We start from the raw sequence: 15,808 nt of genomic DNA on the forward strand, positions 1-15,808 counted from the left end.
TGCATTCCACTGTTTACTTCAGCATCCCAACAGAACTGACAGAGTCCAGAGTGAACACTTTATTGTAATTTCTGCAGAATGGGACCATCCTAAAAATAGATTTCCTGCTTTAACCCTTGTGCTATCCTAGATGACCCCCCCCCCCCCCTTCCATTGACGTGTTCTCCCTACCATGACAAAGGTGGATAAAGGTGGAAAGATTTCATGTAATCCATGGACACCAGTGAAGATCACAAATCATTGAAGAAAAAAGGTTCAGAGCACTGTCTAGTGGGTCTAGATGACCCAACTCCCAATGTTGAAGTGCCTAGGATAGCACAAGGGTTAAACCTGTATAATTTACAAAAGAGGCCAGATCATTCTAAAAACAGGATTCATATAATGTTTCTGCAACTGTAGTGATGCAGATTAATGATACGACATTTAGAAAAACATCATGTCAATGAAAACATGTGTTTTCAAGAAACAACACATTTTTGAGTGTTTCTGCGCCCACGGGGATTCCTGTTCAGTGTCTACATTCAGTGTTTGAGCCCAAAGACGGTCAGACATGGAATTGGTTTGGATCTTATCCTGTTTGACTAAATCATTTTCATGAATGAAATGAGACACCAAAGACGGTTCTGGTTTGTCATTTATGCAGAGAGCCAACATTTTCAACTGCGTTCCTGAAAGTCCCCGCCTGAGAACACGTTCATGAGCCGCAAAAAAGAAACTGTTCCCTCCATCCACTCAAATGTGAGGCGGTTTGTCCAAGATAATCCTGAGTACATTACCACGCACACCCTCATTACTGAATGAAAACACAGACAACAATTTGAATGATTTGAGGAAACTTTAAAAGATTATTTTCAGAAACAGCAGGGAAAAAGTGATCATATAAAATATTCAAACTTGATAACCGATAAGACAATAAACAAAGCAGCTGTTGTGAATTAAGGACTCTTTCTTTTTAATTCTTAAACCTGGAAATACAATATAATTCAATTCAATTGTTTATTTCAAATCAAAACAAAAATTACATTAAATAAAATAAGTCAATACAAGACTTTGAAAATTTGATTGGAAGAAGCTTATGCTTGTAGGAATCCAATCCCCACACATATACAAATAGAAACAGATTAGGTAAAAGTGACTTTGTGCAAACAGGGCTGCCTGGAGACAGACATCTCTCTCTCAGAGCTCCATCCAGCCAACTCCAGCCAGGACAGTCTGCAGGACACCATGTAGCTGTGCTGGACTCACTAAAAGCTGACCTATAGGAGCTGATTGCTGCCTAATTGTGTTTTTCACCACTGCTGTGAACTGGGGGGGTTGCTGCATGTGGTCTGGGGGCCCAGCCATGGACCCAGCACTGAAGGAATCCAACCTACTGGGGCCTCGATGATCTTCTGAAGCAAAGGTCACTGCAGTTATGCATCTGCACACTTGAGAATAGCCACCAGGGTAGCAGCTTTCTTGGGATGAACTTCTTTGGCCTTTGATGATAACAGCAGCATGCACGGAAAGCAGACTGCAGATCTCATTTTTAGCTTGGTTCATCCGCTTCCTCTTTTTCCCATCATGCCTTCTGGGAGTGGATGATCTATTTCTTCTCTCTTTCTCTGTGTCTCTCCCTCCAGCGCTTCACCAGCCAACCCCTGCTATTCTCACCCCACACACATCCGTTGCTGCACTTATCCAGCCTCAGACGACTGCTGGCTCGATAGCTAAACAGATTATCCAACAACAGAGCATCTCTCCCTCTCTTCCTCTGCCTGTCTCCATGCACTCCTCTGCACGCCGTGGGTCCTCAGAGGCGGAGGGGCCCTATTGAGCGGGGCCTGGGCTCTCCACTATAGCCAGCCTCTTTATTGAGGCGTCTATGGGGCTTTATGCTGCCGGTGCTCGGCCTTGCCCCCAACGTCATCAATCATCCTCGGCTCCAGGGCTGCTATCACTGCCGAGACAGGCAGCCAATCGCAGCCTTCCAGGAAGCTCTATAGGAAAACAGAGCAGAGGAGAAAAACGGAGAATTAGTTTGCTCCTGCTGCTGCAGGTCTGAGGTGATGGGCATCTGGATGGCTGTTGTGCTTTTGATGATCAGAATGTGCAGATCTGACTCATGAAGGTGTTTAGTACAATGTTAGAAAGATGGCAGTGTTTGACAGGCACAGCTTTTTATGACACGCAGAAATCTCAGCTCAGATGAATACAAAATTAATTTTACGGTTCAAAATGTAGAGAATAACTATTAAGTAATGTAGCAGCATTAGAAACTTCAACTGCAGCGGTTTTAAAGTAACAAAAAAGGGAGTGCAATTTATATGTTAAACCAGGCTTTCTTCTCTTTCATCAACAGTATGTTGGATTTCTACTCAAGCTTAACTTTTTTATTAATGATTTTCTTTCTCTTGTTTTTCAACTCTCTTTTTTCCTCCTGGCCAATCTCTGTCTATCTCTGCAGCCTTAAGCTCTCATCCTGCTCCAGGAGGAATAGGCGGAATCTGATTACAGACCTATTTTACAGCAGACGCCGGGGCGCAATAAAAGGAGAGAGAGCACGGAAACGGGACTCGGCCCATCAATTAGATCTCTATTAGCAGCCAATGCAGACCTCACCTCAGGAAACGCCGGGGCCTGGAAATTAAACAATTCTTCAAGCTCGACAAGCCAGTCACTTCTGCCACATCTTTTAGAAAAGAGAGCACCCGCCAACAAAAAATATGGCGCATAAATGACAAATAATAATAGGAATACTGTGGAAAATATAACTGCATAAATAAAACACTATTTTGCTGTTACACAATTGTAGCCCTTTTCAAAATAATTAGTGTTTAACTTTTAAAGGGTTCATTCAAAAATAATATTTGCCCAAAAGTGATGATAATCATAAGTTACATTGTTACAGTGGTGTGTCCTCCTCCTGCTTCCATTATTAATCTCCAACTGTTGACCTGCTGACCTGAGGCGGGACACATGTCAATACTGGATAATTAGCCGCAGATTTTAAGCAGCTCAGAGGAAACACCTCAAGAGACGTGTGGATGCATGGACACCAAAGGATGGTTGGGGTACAGTGGGCATGATGATGATGCAGGCTGGAAGAGGCAGTAATACTGGAGCTGTGGAGCAGAATGTTCAAACCTCTTCACATCTTAGTAATCCGGTGGTGGGGCCAAAAGAGAATCCTGGACATTATTTTAAGTCTCCGGGAAAACTGAGATTTACCAGTTTTTTTCAAAAATTCCTTAAATAAAAATGTTTGAAGTTATTTACATTTAAAAATGATGTCAAACTTCTGCTTGTCTGGAGAGGTGATTCATTTCTGCCACATTCTGAGGCAGGACAGCGGTCCGCTTGACTATCCTCTGTTTCTCAGTGCTGCAGCGCGTACCTCTGTTTGCTCCATCAAAGGGCAGCCATTTATCATCAAGAAGGACAGCTTCGTATTTTCTACCTTGCCCGCTCCGTTCCAGGACCAAATTCAGCATTTTTATGGAAAACTGCAGTCATTTTGATTGATGAAATCCAAAGATGTCCAGAACAATCCGGGAGATCCCCAACTGTGGCGCACCGGCGGGGTGCTGCAGTGTTGTCATTGTTACCCAGAAAGAAAGGAGCGCGTCCGGAGAACACCAGGGGGACAAAAATCTGGATGTTTCTGTTCAAATGGCCCAGAAAAGCAGCGCCTCTTTACAGACAGTGGGAAAGTGAAGGAAGGCCTTTTTTCTGTTTGCAGACCACAACAATACTTGCTTGTTTTTCCCCTCTTTTTGGTGCATTCAGCTTTTAAAGCATGTTCCAATAGAAACAGGCCAGAATAAAAAGGCGATTATTTTACTGCAATGGCTGGCGTGGTTTGTGTCTGCACTTGCAAACGGACTGGTCAAACCATCCCCCTGTGTTTATTGGATTTGTTTGGGCCCATTGTCTGCCATGTAGCTGCAAAAGCAAAATAACTTTCCTTTAAACCCGATTCCACGTCGGCGCTTCTTGTCTTGTTTGCGGTGATTCATAACACCACCAGAAATGTCACCTGTCTGGCCTAATTGCCATCTTCTTATTAATACCAGCACCGTGGCTTTCTTTTGCACCCGTGGAAAAATAAGGCTTTATTGCGTACTTAATCCAGCATCACCCAAAGGGAGATTCAATAAATCTCTCTTTAACGGCGCTTTCCCCCAGAACTCCTCCAGGCTAGGGGGGGACCGTGTCAAGATTGCGAATGCGCGCCAGTGCTTAGGACCAGCTGCTCCCAGGACAGACAAGGCCTTGTCAATTAGGCGGTGACAAGCAGGTCCTGCAACTGCCCGCAGGCGCTCCACCAGCCAGCAGTGTACAGTCCCCGCAATTAGTATCAATTTCTGTCGAGACCTCCTTGGAGCGCGCAGACACTGCAGGCCGGGGAAATGACACCGAGAGGCGGGCTGCAGAACGCGGCGGAACCGCACGGCGCCGCGCGCAGCTGAGACGCAGACTGCTTCCAAACCGACCTGCATGCGCGTATGCCATGTCTGCGTGCCATACAATTGCCTTCTGAACGCATGCATGTTTTTGAGAGCAAACATGCTCAAATAAACGAAATGAATGCTGCTGCCACTGCGGCTGCAGTTATTTCGATGTGCGTCTGAGTTGTCTTTGAAAAGGTTTCCGAGATGCCAAATGCTTTTCATGATCATGATCATTTTAGGCCTAATATTTAAGACTCGTTTGCTTTCTGTTTTTGGAAATAAAAGATTGTTGGCACTCCCGATTTTTTAAGAACTCGGGTCATTTTTCAGGTTGGTTTCCTCTTTGCTCACACAGACCGCCTGTTTTTGCTATGTCAGCCCAGACCTGTCACAACACTGACAGCACATAGAGGGATTGCTCACCAAGGCTCTTTTGTGCACGGTGACATTGCAAGCAGCTGCTGATGGCATTCCCGGCCTTCGGACGCTGCCCTTTAGCCCCCGGTGGGGGATGGACTCCGGCCAGGGCGATCCATGGCGCAGTGATAGCTCGGGTCAAAGGGGCCAAGTTTCCAGCAGGACAAACTGGGGCAAAACATGCGAACAAAAAACCCCGAAGCTCACCAGGCCAGTGGGATCATTAGTATGAATGTTTGTTTAACTAATTAGCAAGCTGGGCAGCCAGGGGGAGGCTTGTAAAGGTGACGGGAAAGTCAGATGGACGGACATCCGTCACTCTGCTTTAAGACAGGGGGGCTGCAGCTTGCAGGACTTTTACAACTCAGAACTTAGAGTGGAGTTTAGCCGGCACTGATCCACCGAGCTGTACGCTCCTGTTTTCCTTCAAGTCAAGTCTTCAAGAGACAATGCGTCATTCTTTAGATTGGGAGTCTGTTGGGCAGAGTTCAGAGTACAGGAGGAGGACAGGGCAGCACGCTGAAGTTCAAGAACAGTGCAAACAGAAGGAGGCGCAGAGCATTGAGCTGTGGCAGGGCAGAGGAGCGGTGGGTGGGAGGCTGCCTTAAATATGGGAAAGTTTGGGGAACGAGGTCGGCGGGTCAAGAAAAGTCAACAAGAGAGTAGTCTTGATGACAGAAGGAATTTAATATCAAAAATACATAAATCTTCAAGTGAGGGCAGGCGCAGAATGGGCACAATGGAGGCGAGTGTCAGAGTCAACATAGTTTTGTTGCTGGCGATTAGATGGATCGGGCCAAGTTGTTAACTTTTAACACAAAACAAGCGAGAACAGAGCAGAGGCGGGAAGAGGCCTTAACGTGCAGATAGGCGGCTGCGCGCGCGTGTGTGCGTGCAGAAAGATCTCGATCCACCGACATTTTGGCGGGATTATTCTACATTGGATCACGCACGCTGCAGGCTAATGTCCTTCAGGACACCACACTGTCATGTTGGCCTGTGACTTCCCGCGAAGGGGACGTTGGCGCGCATTTGTCGGGCGCTGCGCGCACGGCAGTGCCCGCTTTCTAATCCCAAAAACATGAGTGATTTCGCTCGTCTGAGCGGGATCCGTGCAGCAGGAAATGACCCACAATCTCCGCACCCCCTTGACTGCTGCGCCACACTGGACCCTGCGCTGAGAACTCTGACTGACCTCCGCCCTCGCCTCTGCAAAGCCCTGTGAGTTCCCGAACTGTTGCAAACAACTCCGAATTCCATAATTCCTCACAAAAAGGCATTATTAGGGTCGAAAAAAATCTTCCTTTTTGACAATTTAATAGTGCAAACTAATCATCTGGTTGACACGGGCCATTCATCTCCTCACAGGCGCACAAAGACAAGGCCGTTTTCCAAAGGCTCGTACGGTGTCAGACCAGCCTCTATTTTCAGATGAAGTGCACAGTAAAAGCATTGTGACTCCTTAATGACTATGTTTGTAAAGCCACCCAAAGCCAGTGTATTAAATGCATTTTTCATAGAGAAGGAAAAACAGAAAAACTTGAACGCCGAAAAAACGGTTTCAGAGCCGCAAAAATGATCAAAACAGGGAGAAAGGAAAAGATGGGGGTAAAAACTGGGCGCCACTAAATTGCTTAAACGCCTCAAGTTATGAATTCGCTTCTGAATCAATTTAGCGGCTCAGGCATTTTCCAAACATCCTCTTGCTGGAGTAACAAGACAGCGAAATTGATCCGGGGAGACCTCACCTCTCGGTGCGCCTCAATAAAAGAGACATCAGCCTCTCTCGACAACTTCATAATTTTTAATATATATGCAATAAATGTTCAATTTGTTTCCAGAACTGACGGGAAATAATATCGGCAAAATTTAAAGCCATCCATTACAGCTAAACAATGCAGGCGCGCGCATATATATATATATATATATATATATATATATATATATATATATATATATATATATATATATATATATATATATATATATATATATATATATATATATATATATATATATATATATATATATATATCGTAATGCATGAATAATCCTTTACAAACTGAACTGTATGATTAATTCTCTCCTTTTCAAAGCCAAGTGAGCGCGGACTGGAGGGATGTGACCAGTGACATAATGGGCTGTGTCAAACAACCCTGCAAAACGCCCAGACCATTTGTGGTGACAATCCTGATGCCATCAGTTCCTTTAGGCCCCCATTCAAGCTCCAAATAAACATGGCTTTACGCCTCAGAAAAGGAGACAGTTCTCTTTTGGTGGATCTCTTTGCTTTCTGTGTCGTTTGGTTAAGGGGTTAGATATGTTGTGATTAATCACCAACCAATGAGCTTTGATCAACAAACCAACGTGAGGATCCAATCCAGACTCATCTGTGGTCGTAAAGCATTACGGCTACAGCAGAACGCCAGTTTTGTGCATTTCTCACATAATATCGTGATGGAGTGAAGTTTTAAATGAAGTGAATTTTAAAGTTAAATTTGTGGGAGACTCACAGCAGATGTGAAGAAACGGAGAAACAAACGCGAAACAACTTATTGGCATTTAGAAAGCATCAGTTCAGTGATTATTTCAGCATGAGGAAGAATATTCAAGAGACGTTTCTTTTTAATTTATCAATCTTTTTTTTTAGATTTGGTTGATCAAAATGCATTTTTCTGTGTTTTGATTAATTAATATAGAATTAAGGAACAGTGCTGATAAAAAACACGCAGTCTCCTGTTTGCAGTTTCACATTGTGTTTTTTCTTTCAAATTTCGATTTCAAATTGCTACTAAATCGGAGTTTTGTTTGTTTTTGACTTAAAAATCTGCTGGAAATCTTCGGCAGAAAAAAGCAGCAACATTTAGGTGTTATAAAAATATCATGTTTTTAGAGATTTTTAGGCCTCTGAACAACGACATGACTGTCATCCATTCAAATGGATCCTTTTCGTTCTCCTCTCTGATCATCGGCTTGTTGTTCTCCCGAAACGTCTCTTTGATCAACAAAAGGCGCGCAGAAAGCTCTGACAGCGCATGTTCGACATGCTTCTGTAAGCAGTCTGAGAAGAATTCAGCGCATCCTCCTCCCCATCTCCCCGCATCACACGGCTCTTTCCTCCGCCGCCTCCTGCGCTCCAGGCCCGGTTTGCTTTGGTGAGATTCACCCGGAGTGGAGGCCGAATCCACGCGCGCGCCCTCTCCTCCACGCGCCGCACTCTGTCACTTTGTTCTATTTTTCATGTAGAAATGATCAGGAAGGTAGAGCTGTTGTTTGTTCCGATTTCAAAATGCACGAAGATGTTGCTGCGGTCAAGAAAGCAAAGAGACCAAAATGTTGACGGTGGCCTAACTGATCCGTTTAAAATGAAGAACATTTCGAATCCAAATGTTTTGACATTTTCTTAAAAATACGTATTTTTTTCTCAACCCGACATTCGTGGAAAGGAAAGAAGAGAAATGACAAATAGTTTTCTTGGCTACAGCCTAAGAAATAAACCTGTCGATCCTTTCCTTTAGAAATTTCCACCAGAACGGAGTTCGGGCCGCGTGACTCTGGGCCCCATCATCATCATCATCATCAGCAGCAGCAGCAGCAGCAGCAGCAGGACGGGATGAAGCGGGAAACCCGAATCTGACGGCTAAATGATGCGCAAAAGCCTCCAGAACCTAAAATAGTATTTTATTAAAATCTTCTTTCTGTCTGTCTTGGATTCGTTTAACGTGTATGCATTTGCTCACATTTCTCTGTTTAATTGCGTGATCAATTCCACAGGAATAATAAGAAATTGTCATTATGATAGAAGCTCGAGTGGTTTACTCTAATGCGTCTCCACGTTTTTCCAGAAATATCTGTGAAGCGGGACAATCGTTTTAGTTTTGTGTGTGTGTGTGTGTTTTTTTAAACTTGTATACTTTCCTGGAACCTGCCGGTGAGCAGAGTCACGCGTCCACGTGTCCACAGGTGACCGACCGCGCGGGACGTTTGTCGCCGAGGAGCGCAGCCGCTCAGAAACGCAGCATCGAATGGATGCTGATCACCTGAAGCTCTCCAGTGACTGGAAATGCTTCCACTTCCACTGACTCTAAACTAACCGTGGTAACTGGCGGAGGTGTGCGCGCTCCCGTGACACCCAAACGATTAGAAGAAAAATACAACCTATTCATATTCTGTGGAAGGCAGGCAGAAGAATCAATTAAACATAGAAAATGCATGCGAGGCAGACAAGGCGCTGCGACCTTACTTACTCCGTCCTGCGCTGAGCTCAGTCTTCGTAGTTTTTATGCAGAGCTCTAATTTCCAATAGCAGAAAAGAGTCAAAAAATCTGCGACTATTTCTCAGAGATTCCCATAAAGGAGTGGAAACATAGTGTCCTCCTGCACCATTTTATACATGATGAGCCGGCAGTAATGGGATTATTAAACAAAAACGTTTCAGGCGCTGGCGTTAACCTTTTTTAATGCCTAATTAGGTTTTGCAAAGAAATAATTAGATTCTACAGTGCTTACACTGCCTATATTTTTAAATGGCATCTGCAGCAAACACATCATCCTGCGACACTCGTGTCAATATTCTGTGGATGTATGTGCTGCTGTAACAGACAGAAGTAACATTTTAAACATGTTGGGACCAAATAAGGTACACTTAAAGCTAAAATAATTATCGGGCTCATACCATAGGCCAGTCTGCAGTAATGAGACAGGCCGGTCAAGAGCGCCACCTGCTGGCGTTTCTGTTCACAGACGCAGCAGATCAGAGTGCGGCGCTGCGGGAAACAAACACATTCTCCACCTTTGTTTAAACACCGCCATTTAAAAAAGTCTATTTTACGATCGTACACCAAGAAAAGACAATTATTGAGAATCTTCTATGGTGGGTTACACTGTTTTTAATGACCCTGAAAAAAGCTTTTAAAAATGCAAACATTCCGCTTTGATGAACGGTAAACGGATTTTGTTCAGACTAGACCCACATTCTATGCGGAACTCTTCAAAGTGACCCCCCCCCCCTGCAAATATGAAAGATTATTGCAATTATTTTAACGTCTTCACTTTGGCAGCTGAGCAGACCTTGATAACTTGTAGGGCTGGTTTCCTTTTTTAACTACCTTCAAGGTTCTGGTCCTATAGTTTATTTATTAAAGGACAGGAATGTGTCCATCTTCTTCACGGATGAAACCGTATTTCGAAACAAAACACCCTTAAACAGTTTAAAGTAAAATTATTCCATTCATTAGCTGGGTATATTTAAAACAAAGATGCTTTAGCCCGTTCGTGTGCGGTTTATGGCCGCTCTTCTTAGAATAATAAAAAACAAACATTTTCTTTTTGTCTTGTGACGTTTGCACTCACGGCATTCACGCAGGGCAGATCCGTTTTTGCGTAATCGTCATTCATCTACAAAGTCTCGCGAGAGTTTGGTGACTGGCTTCAGAAGGTCAGCTGATCATTTACTACAGTCCGGCATCTGCAGCTCTCGCAGAGGCTAGCGCGCCACGCCGCTTTCTATGCTGTGTCACTGGTAAGACACGCGCTTCGTGGCCGAAGTTGTTATCTCGGAACGAGACTTTGGCGTTTTTACACGGTTTTCCAGGCAACAGGGACGGACGGCAAGCGTCGTCAGGGTAACATGATGTACGGAGGAAGGTAGAATGAATCATGCTAACGCTGACGGAGGCTAGCCAGGATGGTGAAGGAATATTCTAGACCCACCTGCTGATGCTCCTTTACCATCATAGCTTTTGTTTCGATCGATTTCACGCTCTTACAGTTTCTGGTTGTTTGTAGGATTCCCTCCTTTGAGAATAGTTCGTTTTATTGAATGAGGTAAAGTTGAAGCTAGGCCGATGGTGGTCAGCTGAACATGATGCTAGCTTTCTTCGATGATCGGCTGACATCACTGAGACCTTCTGGTTTCCATGATGATGAATCAATAGCTGGATGGATTGAATCTTGGATGTGGGTCCGTGGAGCACCTGCTCAAATGTCCTGATGGGGTAATAATGGGGGCACATGCCTCTGCGCTGGGGGGTTCAGGTCTCCTCATGTCTGCATCACATCAAGCCAAAGCCTGAACCACTTTATGGAGTCAAATCTGAAAAAACGCCAAATCTTTGATCATTATGATGGAGCTTGAGACGCCTTTCAGTGTACAAATATGCTGCTCCTCCTCCTCCAACAGAGCGGACCCTCTTCCAAAGATGGCAGACACAAACCAACAAAGCCCCCCTCCCCAGCTGGGGCCTGTGGTAAGTTGGATATCAACCCCCAGACATCCTCTGAGTTTTTTTGTTGAATTATAGTCATTTACAGGTTTTTCTGACAGACGACGTCTTTGAACAATGACTGCAAATGTCTGGATTTTGTCTGCTTAACCACAGATAAAACTGTCTCCTTACTTGGTAATAAATTCATTTTTTAATTTTAGAAGCACAGTAACTTTGGTAACTTGTTTCAAACTAGATCTTTTCAAAAACTTCCCCTCAAAAAGTCCCAGTACTTTAGAGATGAAAATGAATAGTAAAAAGATGGTTATTTCATCAATTGAATCCTGACCAAAACAAAGGTTCAGAACAGATTTAGTGCCTTTAGTGACTTTGACCTGGGTGCCTGAACTTTGCAAAACGGCTTAAATTGTGAACAACCAGCTCTGTTTAAGTTGCATTTTTCTCTCCCAACAGCAATTTTTAATGAGCAACAAGCTGGAAAGTGCAATGTGGCTTTCTCGTCTCTTCACCGTCTACTGCTCTGTCATGTTCATCCTGCCCGTCCTGGGGTGAGTCCTCCCAGTTCTGCTGGAGAAGAAGTCCCTTTAACAGGACATCCAATCATTGTCATGTTCTGTGTGTTGTAGGCCCTATGCAGCGGCTAACTTCTACCAGAGAGCCTTGTTGGCCAACGCCCTCACCAGTGCGCTGCGCTTACACCAGAGGCTGCCCCGCTTTCAGCTGAGCCGGGCGTTCCTGGCTCAGGCCCTGCAGGAGGACAGCTGCCATTACCTGCTCTATTCCCTCATCCTGGTCAACTCCTACCCCATCACCAGTATCCTTTCATCCTGTCATCCATTCTGCTATGTGGAAGAGTGAGTTCAAATCCAGGCCAAGTCATACAAAGACTGCAAAAACGGGACCCAGCGCCTCCCTGCTTGACACTCAGCATTAAGGGCTTGGATTGGGGGGTCAAACCACCAAATGGGTCCCTGGCACAGTTGGGTTTACCGCTCCTCCGGCGGGCTCGACGCTCATACGCCGGATGGGTCAAATGCGGAGAACACATTCCTTCCTTGAAAGGGACACTAGTACATGACCTTTCCCCCCTGGTCTGTTTATTCTGCTTGTTTCCTTGAGTTCTTCCTGAGGTTTGGCAGAGATTCTGTCTTTTCCATCTCTTCACATCAGACTGTCTTCAGGTTTTTAAAAGTCTTTAAATATTTCCATAAAAAGTCTTTTAAGGGTATTAAATATGATTTTTTTATTGTAAAACTTAAAACTTATCTGCTCTATCGTTCAATGTTTTTAGGATTTCCAGGCCGTAAAGTATGAAGATGTAAACATTAGTTTGTTCAAAGTTGTTGCACGTGGAAACCTCTAAGCCCCAGTGAGGTTTTGGTGTGCTGATGCGGTGAGGCTGCCTCATGGGCAGCACGGATAGAGCAAATATGGCATCATTGTCAAATGCTGCAACATTTTATTTAAAAGAAGTCTTCCTATAAAATGTAAAGCTGGTGAAAAGAAAAACCAAATGAACCAGAGGCACACTGGTGGTCACAGCTCTGTGGAACACCGTCAGAAATGTGGTAAAGACGAGTATTTGGGTTAAAGCAGATTTATTTCCTATAATGCGGCGTGAACATCGATCACTGGAAATGTCTTTTGCGGTGTCCTAATGCTGTGTTCAGACAGCGTGATGCCCTTTGTCTGCCCCTCTGTGATCACTGTGATCAAGACCCTTTAGTTCCGTCCTCCTGTTAGCTGAACTTGGAGACGCCTGCAGGAACGGCGTTCCACTCAGCGCAGCAGTGAGCCGCACGCGTTGCTGGTTGGACTCTGTCAGGTTTGCAAAGAAAAATGAGATGAGAGGATTTCTTCAGACACGCCGGAGGAATGTGTCACTTTAGGGTTTGGGGATGTGGGTGTTCTGTTCAGAGGTGGCAGAGGGATGATGCATGAACCTGACTGAAGCATCGGTGGATATTGTCACTAATGCAGGTTTTGTACATTTGCAAAATGGTGAAGAGACGGCTGAGTCAAAACATTTCAACCCATTTTCACTTTAAACGTCACAGATGCAAGCAGGGAAATGGGATTCGCTGACAGTCAAGTTAAAGGCCCATCAGATGTGTTCTCTGCTCCCCCAGGGGATGTGACCCCCCTCCCCTGGGGGAGCGGTGAGCTGCAGACACAGCCGTGCTCGGGAACCATTTGATGGATTAACCCCTTAATGGTGAGTGGCACTGGGTCCCATTTTTAAAGTCTTTGGTATGACTTGACCTGGATTTGAACCCACGACCTTCCAGTCACAGGGCGGACACTCTACCACTGAACTGGCGGGAAACTCAGGCATCCAGCTGTTACTTCTCCATTCTGAGAAGATCTAGAGGGAAGAGTTGGAGGCATTGAGCTGAGAGAGAGGGATCGCTGGGCATTTGGTGAACATTGATGCCCCCACAACCAGAACCTACCTAGTTTCTAAGTTTCCTCTAGGGCAGCACAGAACACAATACTCTCCTAATCTTATTTTCACCCAGTGATGATGCACAGTGGGGGTCCACAAGTGGGTCCCCCTTATAACGATATGTAAAGACTAAAGACGACATTCTTTGATGGGAGGGGCTCCAGGACATTTGGCCATGAATGAGCTTGATGGGGACACGTCTTCTCATCACTTTCACAAATATTAGTCATAACCTGAAACCTTTAACCTTAACACTTTTTCCAGTGAGCATCTTCCCGGTTTTCCTGTTTTCTCTGCTTCATGCAACCACCTACACAAAGAAGGTTCTTGATGTAAGTACAAGTCAGTGACTACTTCATGTCATGATGTGAAATATATGTTTGACATTTTTGTGAATACCAGTGAACCATTTACTGTGTGAACATGGGTCCACTGAAATGTTGTTGCTGGGTTTTCAGTGTGTGAATGTGTGTGTGACTGGGTGAATGGGTCTGTGACTGTAAAGCGCTTTGTCCTTGTAGGAAGAAAGGCGCTATATAACTAAACGCCATTTACCATTTTCTCTCCCTTCTGTAACGACAGTCTTTGGGTCCTGGTAGCCTGATGTTCGTCAGAAACCTCCTGGAGAAATTATCCACCAATCAGCAGAACATCCTGAAGTTCATAGCTTGTAACGAGATCTTCTTAATGCCCGCCACCGTTTTCATGCTCTTCAGGTGTGTTCACCCTCACATCGGGTCTGTTTGTTTTCAGCAGAGCTTTCAGTCTGCAGCATCAATGCATGGATCAGCCTGTCCAGGGTCATGATGTGTTTGTGTTCTGTTTTCATGTCTGCTTCATAAATATCTTTGTCTTTTGATGCAGTGGTCAAGGAAGCTTGTTGCTGCCGTTCATTTATTACCGATTCCTCTCTCTACGCTACACATCCAGAAGAAACCCGTACTGCCGGTAAGATGTCAGACATGCTCATTTAGATATGAACATTTCTATAAATGTTTGCCACGTGCAAAGAGCGGTGGATGCAGTGAAAAAATAAAAAACAAGCAGTGAAAAAACGAGAAGAATAAAGTTTTAGTAAAGCCTGAAGGGAAACAAAATGGCTGCTCAAAGGTTTTTGCTTCATCAGGGACGGACCTATGTAGACGTCTTTTACAGGACAGTACACGCTGATCGTTGAACACTTCCTCTTCTCCACCAGAACGTTGTTTACTGAACTGCGGATTCTTCTGGAGCACTTTGTCATGAAGCCTGCCTGCCCTGCCTTCTTCAGGAGGATGTGCCTCAACAGCATCGCCTTCATCAGCCGGCTTGCCCCCACAGGGGTCTGATTATTACCAATTATGTTAGTTTATTCTTTTACTGTTGCTTTTTTCTGTCCTGGTTTGTTGTTTGCTGTGGAACTGGGCAGACGATGCCATCAGTGGAAGGAGCTTGTGTTTTGAGGATCACATTCAGTCTTTTTCTGTGTGACGGTGCAGTCAGAGATCAGCCTCCAATGCTCTGAAGTCCTTTGGGGAGGTTTTGATTTTCATCTTCTTGCTACAGACGGCAATGTCAAAATATCAGCTGTTCACTATTTATTCAAAGAAATGGTTTATTTTATAATAAAACATTAACAGTCTGAACTACTTGAGTATGTATGTATACATGATAAATCTTGTTTTTGTTTGTTTTAATGCTTGACTTCAAGTGATTTCCATTGATACAAAACATGCTTGGCTAATGTTTTTTAAAAAAAAAGCTTTTAGCTGAATAAAATTTGCTGTATTTTTTAGAATAATTGAACCCGCTCAACCGTTTGGTTTAGGATGCGTATTTAAAATGATTTTGACAAAGCATGCCATGTTTGTTTGAATGTTTTTTAGATGGAAAACTTGACCTCCTTTCATTTATGAACGTTCCTAGCTCTCCTCCGCAAGCCTACTTTTTTTAAACCTGTTAAATGTGCTTTTTGCCTACAGTCATGCCACATTTTTGTATAACAAAAATGAAGTTATCTCTTTAATAAATCAGAAGAAATATAAAGAAAATTCACGTTTTTGTTTGTGGTGATATTCCTTGGTCAGGGCTGCAAGTGACCATCGGCCCAGATCTAACGGATGAAAGAAAAACCCATTCCTGCTGTAAAATAGGCTTATTTTTTCCCACACAATACAACAATCTTTTAAGCTGGAACACATTTGGGTTATCCAAAATCAAAAAGGGAAAAGTCTTTTCTATCTACCCCCTTTTTTTATTTTTACAAAAGGAGATCCTAAAAGCGGATAATTTTTCTGTTTTTATTT

General features: G+C 44.1%; 1 protein-coding gene and 1 long non-coding RNA gene across 4 annotated transcripts; one reads left to right on the plus strand and one right to left on the minus strand.

The window, feature by feature from the left end:
- Nucleotides 1-816: 816 nt before the first annotated feature.
- On the minus strand, nt 817-9,588 carry LOC110014763. Its single transcript, XR_002289766.1, has 2 exons — nt 9,098-9,588; nt 817-1,979 (listed from the first exon to the last, which is right to left on the minus strand). It is a non-coding gene; the product is annotated as an uncharacterized LOC110014763 (long non-coding RNA).
- Nucleotides 9,589-10,241: 653 nt separating this feature from the next.
- On the plus strand, nt 10,242-15,557 carry tmem33 (transmembrane protein 33). 3 transcript variants are annotated; one of them, XM_004086465.3, is made up of 8 exons: nt 10,242-10,371; nt 11,032-11,098; nt 11,531-11,625; nt 11,704-11,891; nt 13,788-13,855; nt 14,106-14,239; nt 14,388-14,471; nt 14,722-15,557. In XM_004086465.3, exons 2-8 carry the CDS (start codon nt 11,051-11,053, stop codon nt 14,849-14,851), a joined length of 747 nt encoding a protein of 248 aa, XP_004086513.1. In that variant the 5' UTR covers nt 10,242-10,371; nt 11,032-11,050; the 3' UTR covers nt 14,852-15,557. The 3 variants fall into 3 exon arrangements, with proteins under 3 accessions (XP_004086513.1, XP_011471410.1, XP_011471409.1); XM_011473108.3 differs by lacking the exon at nt 10,242-10,371 and adding an exon at nt 10,462-10,484; XM_011473107.2 differs by lacking the exon at nt 10,242-10,371 and adding an exon at nt 10,465-10,496.
- Nucleotides 15,558-15,808: the final 251 nt, after the last annotated feature.

Source organism: Oryzias latipes, chromosome 10 (genome assembly GCF_002234675.1).
Source record: "Oryzias latipes chromosome 10, ASM223467v1".
Lineage (NCBI taxonomy): Eukaryota > Metazoa > Chordata > Actinopteri > Beloniformes > Adrianichthyidae > Oryzias > Oryzias latipes.

What these genes read in the sequence shown, in the direction of transcription:
- tmem33 (XM_011473107.2), top strand. An exon ending in CTCCCCAGCTGGGGCCTGTG is followed by an intron (nt 11,099 to 11,530) that starts GTAAGTTGGATA and finishes CTCTCCCAACAG; the next exon opens with CAATTTTTAATGAGCAACAA. An exon ending in TTCATCCTGCCCGTCCTGGG is followed by an intron (nt 11,626 to 11,703) that starts GTGAGTCCTCCC and finishes TGTGTGTTGTAG; the next exon opens with GCCCTATGCAGCGGCTAACT.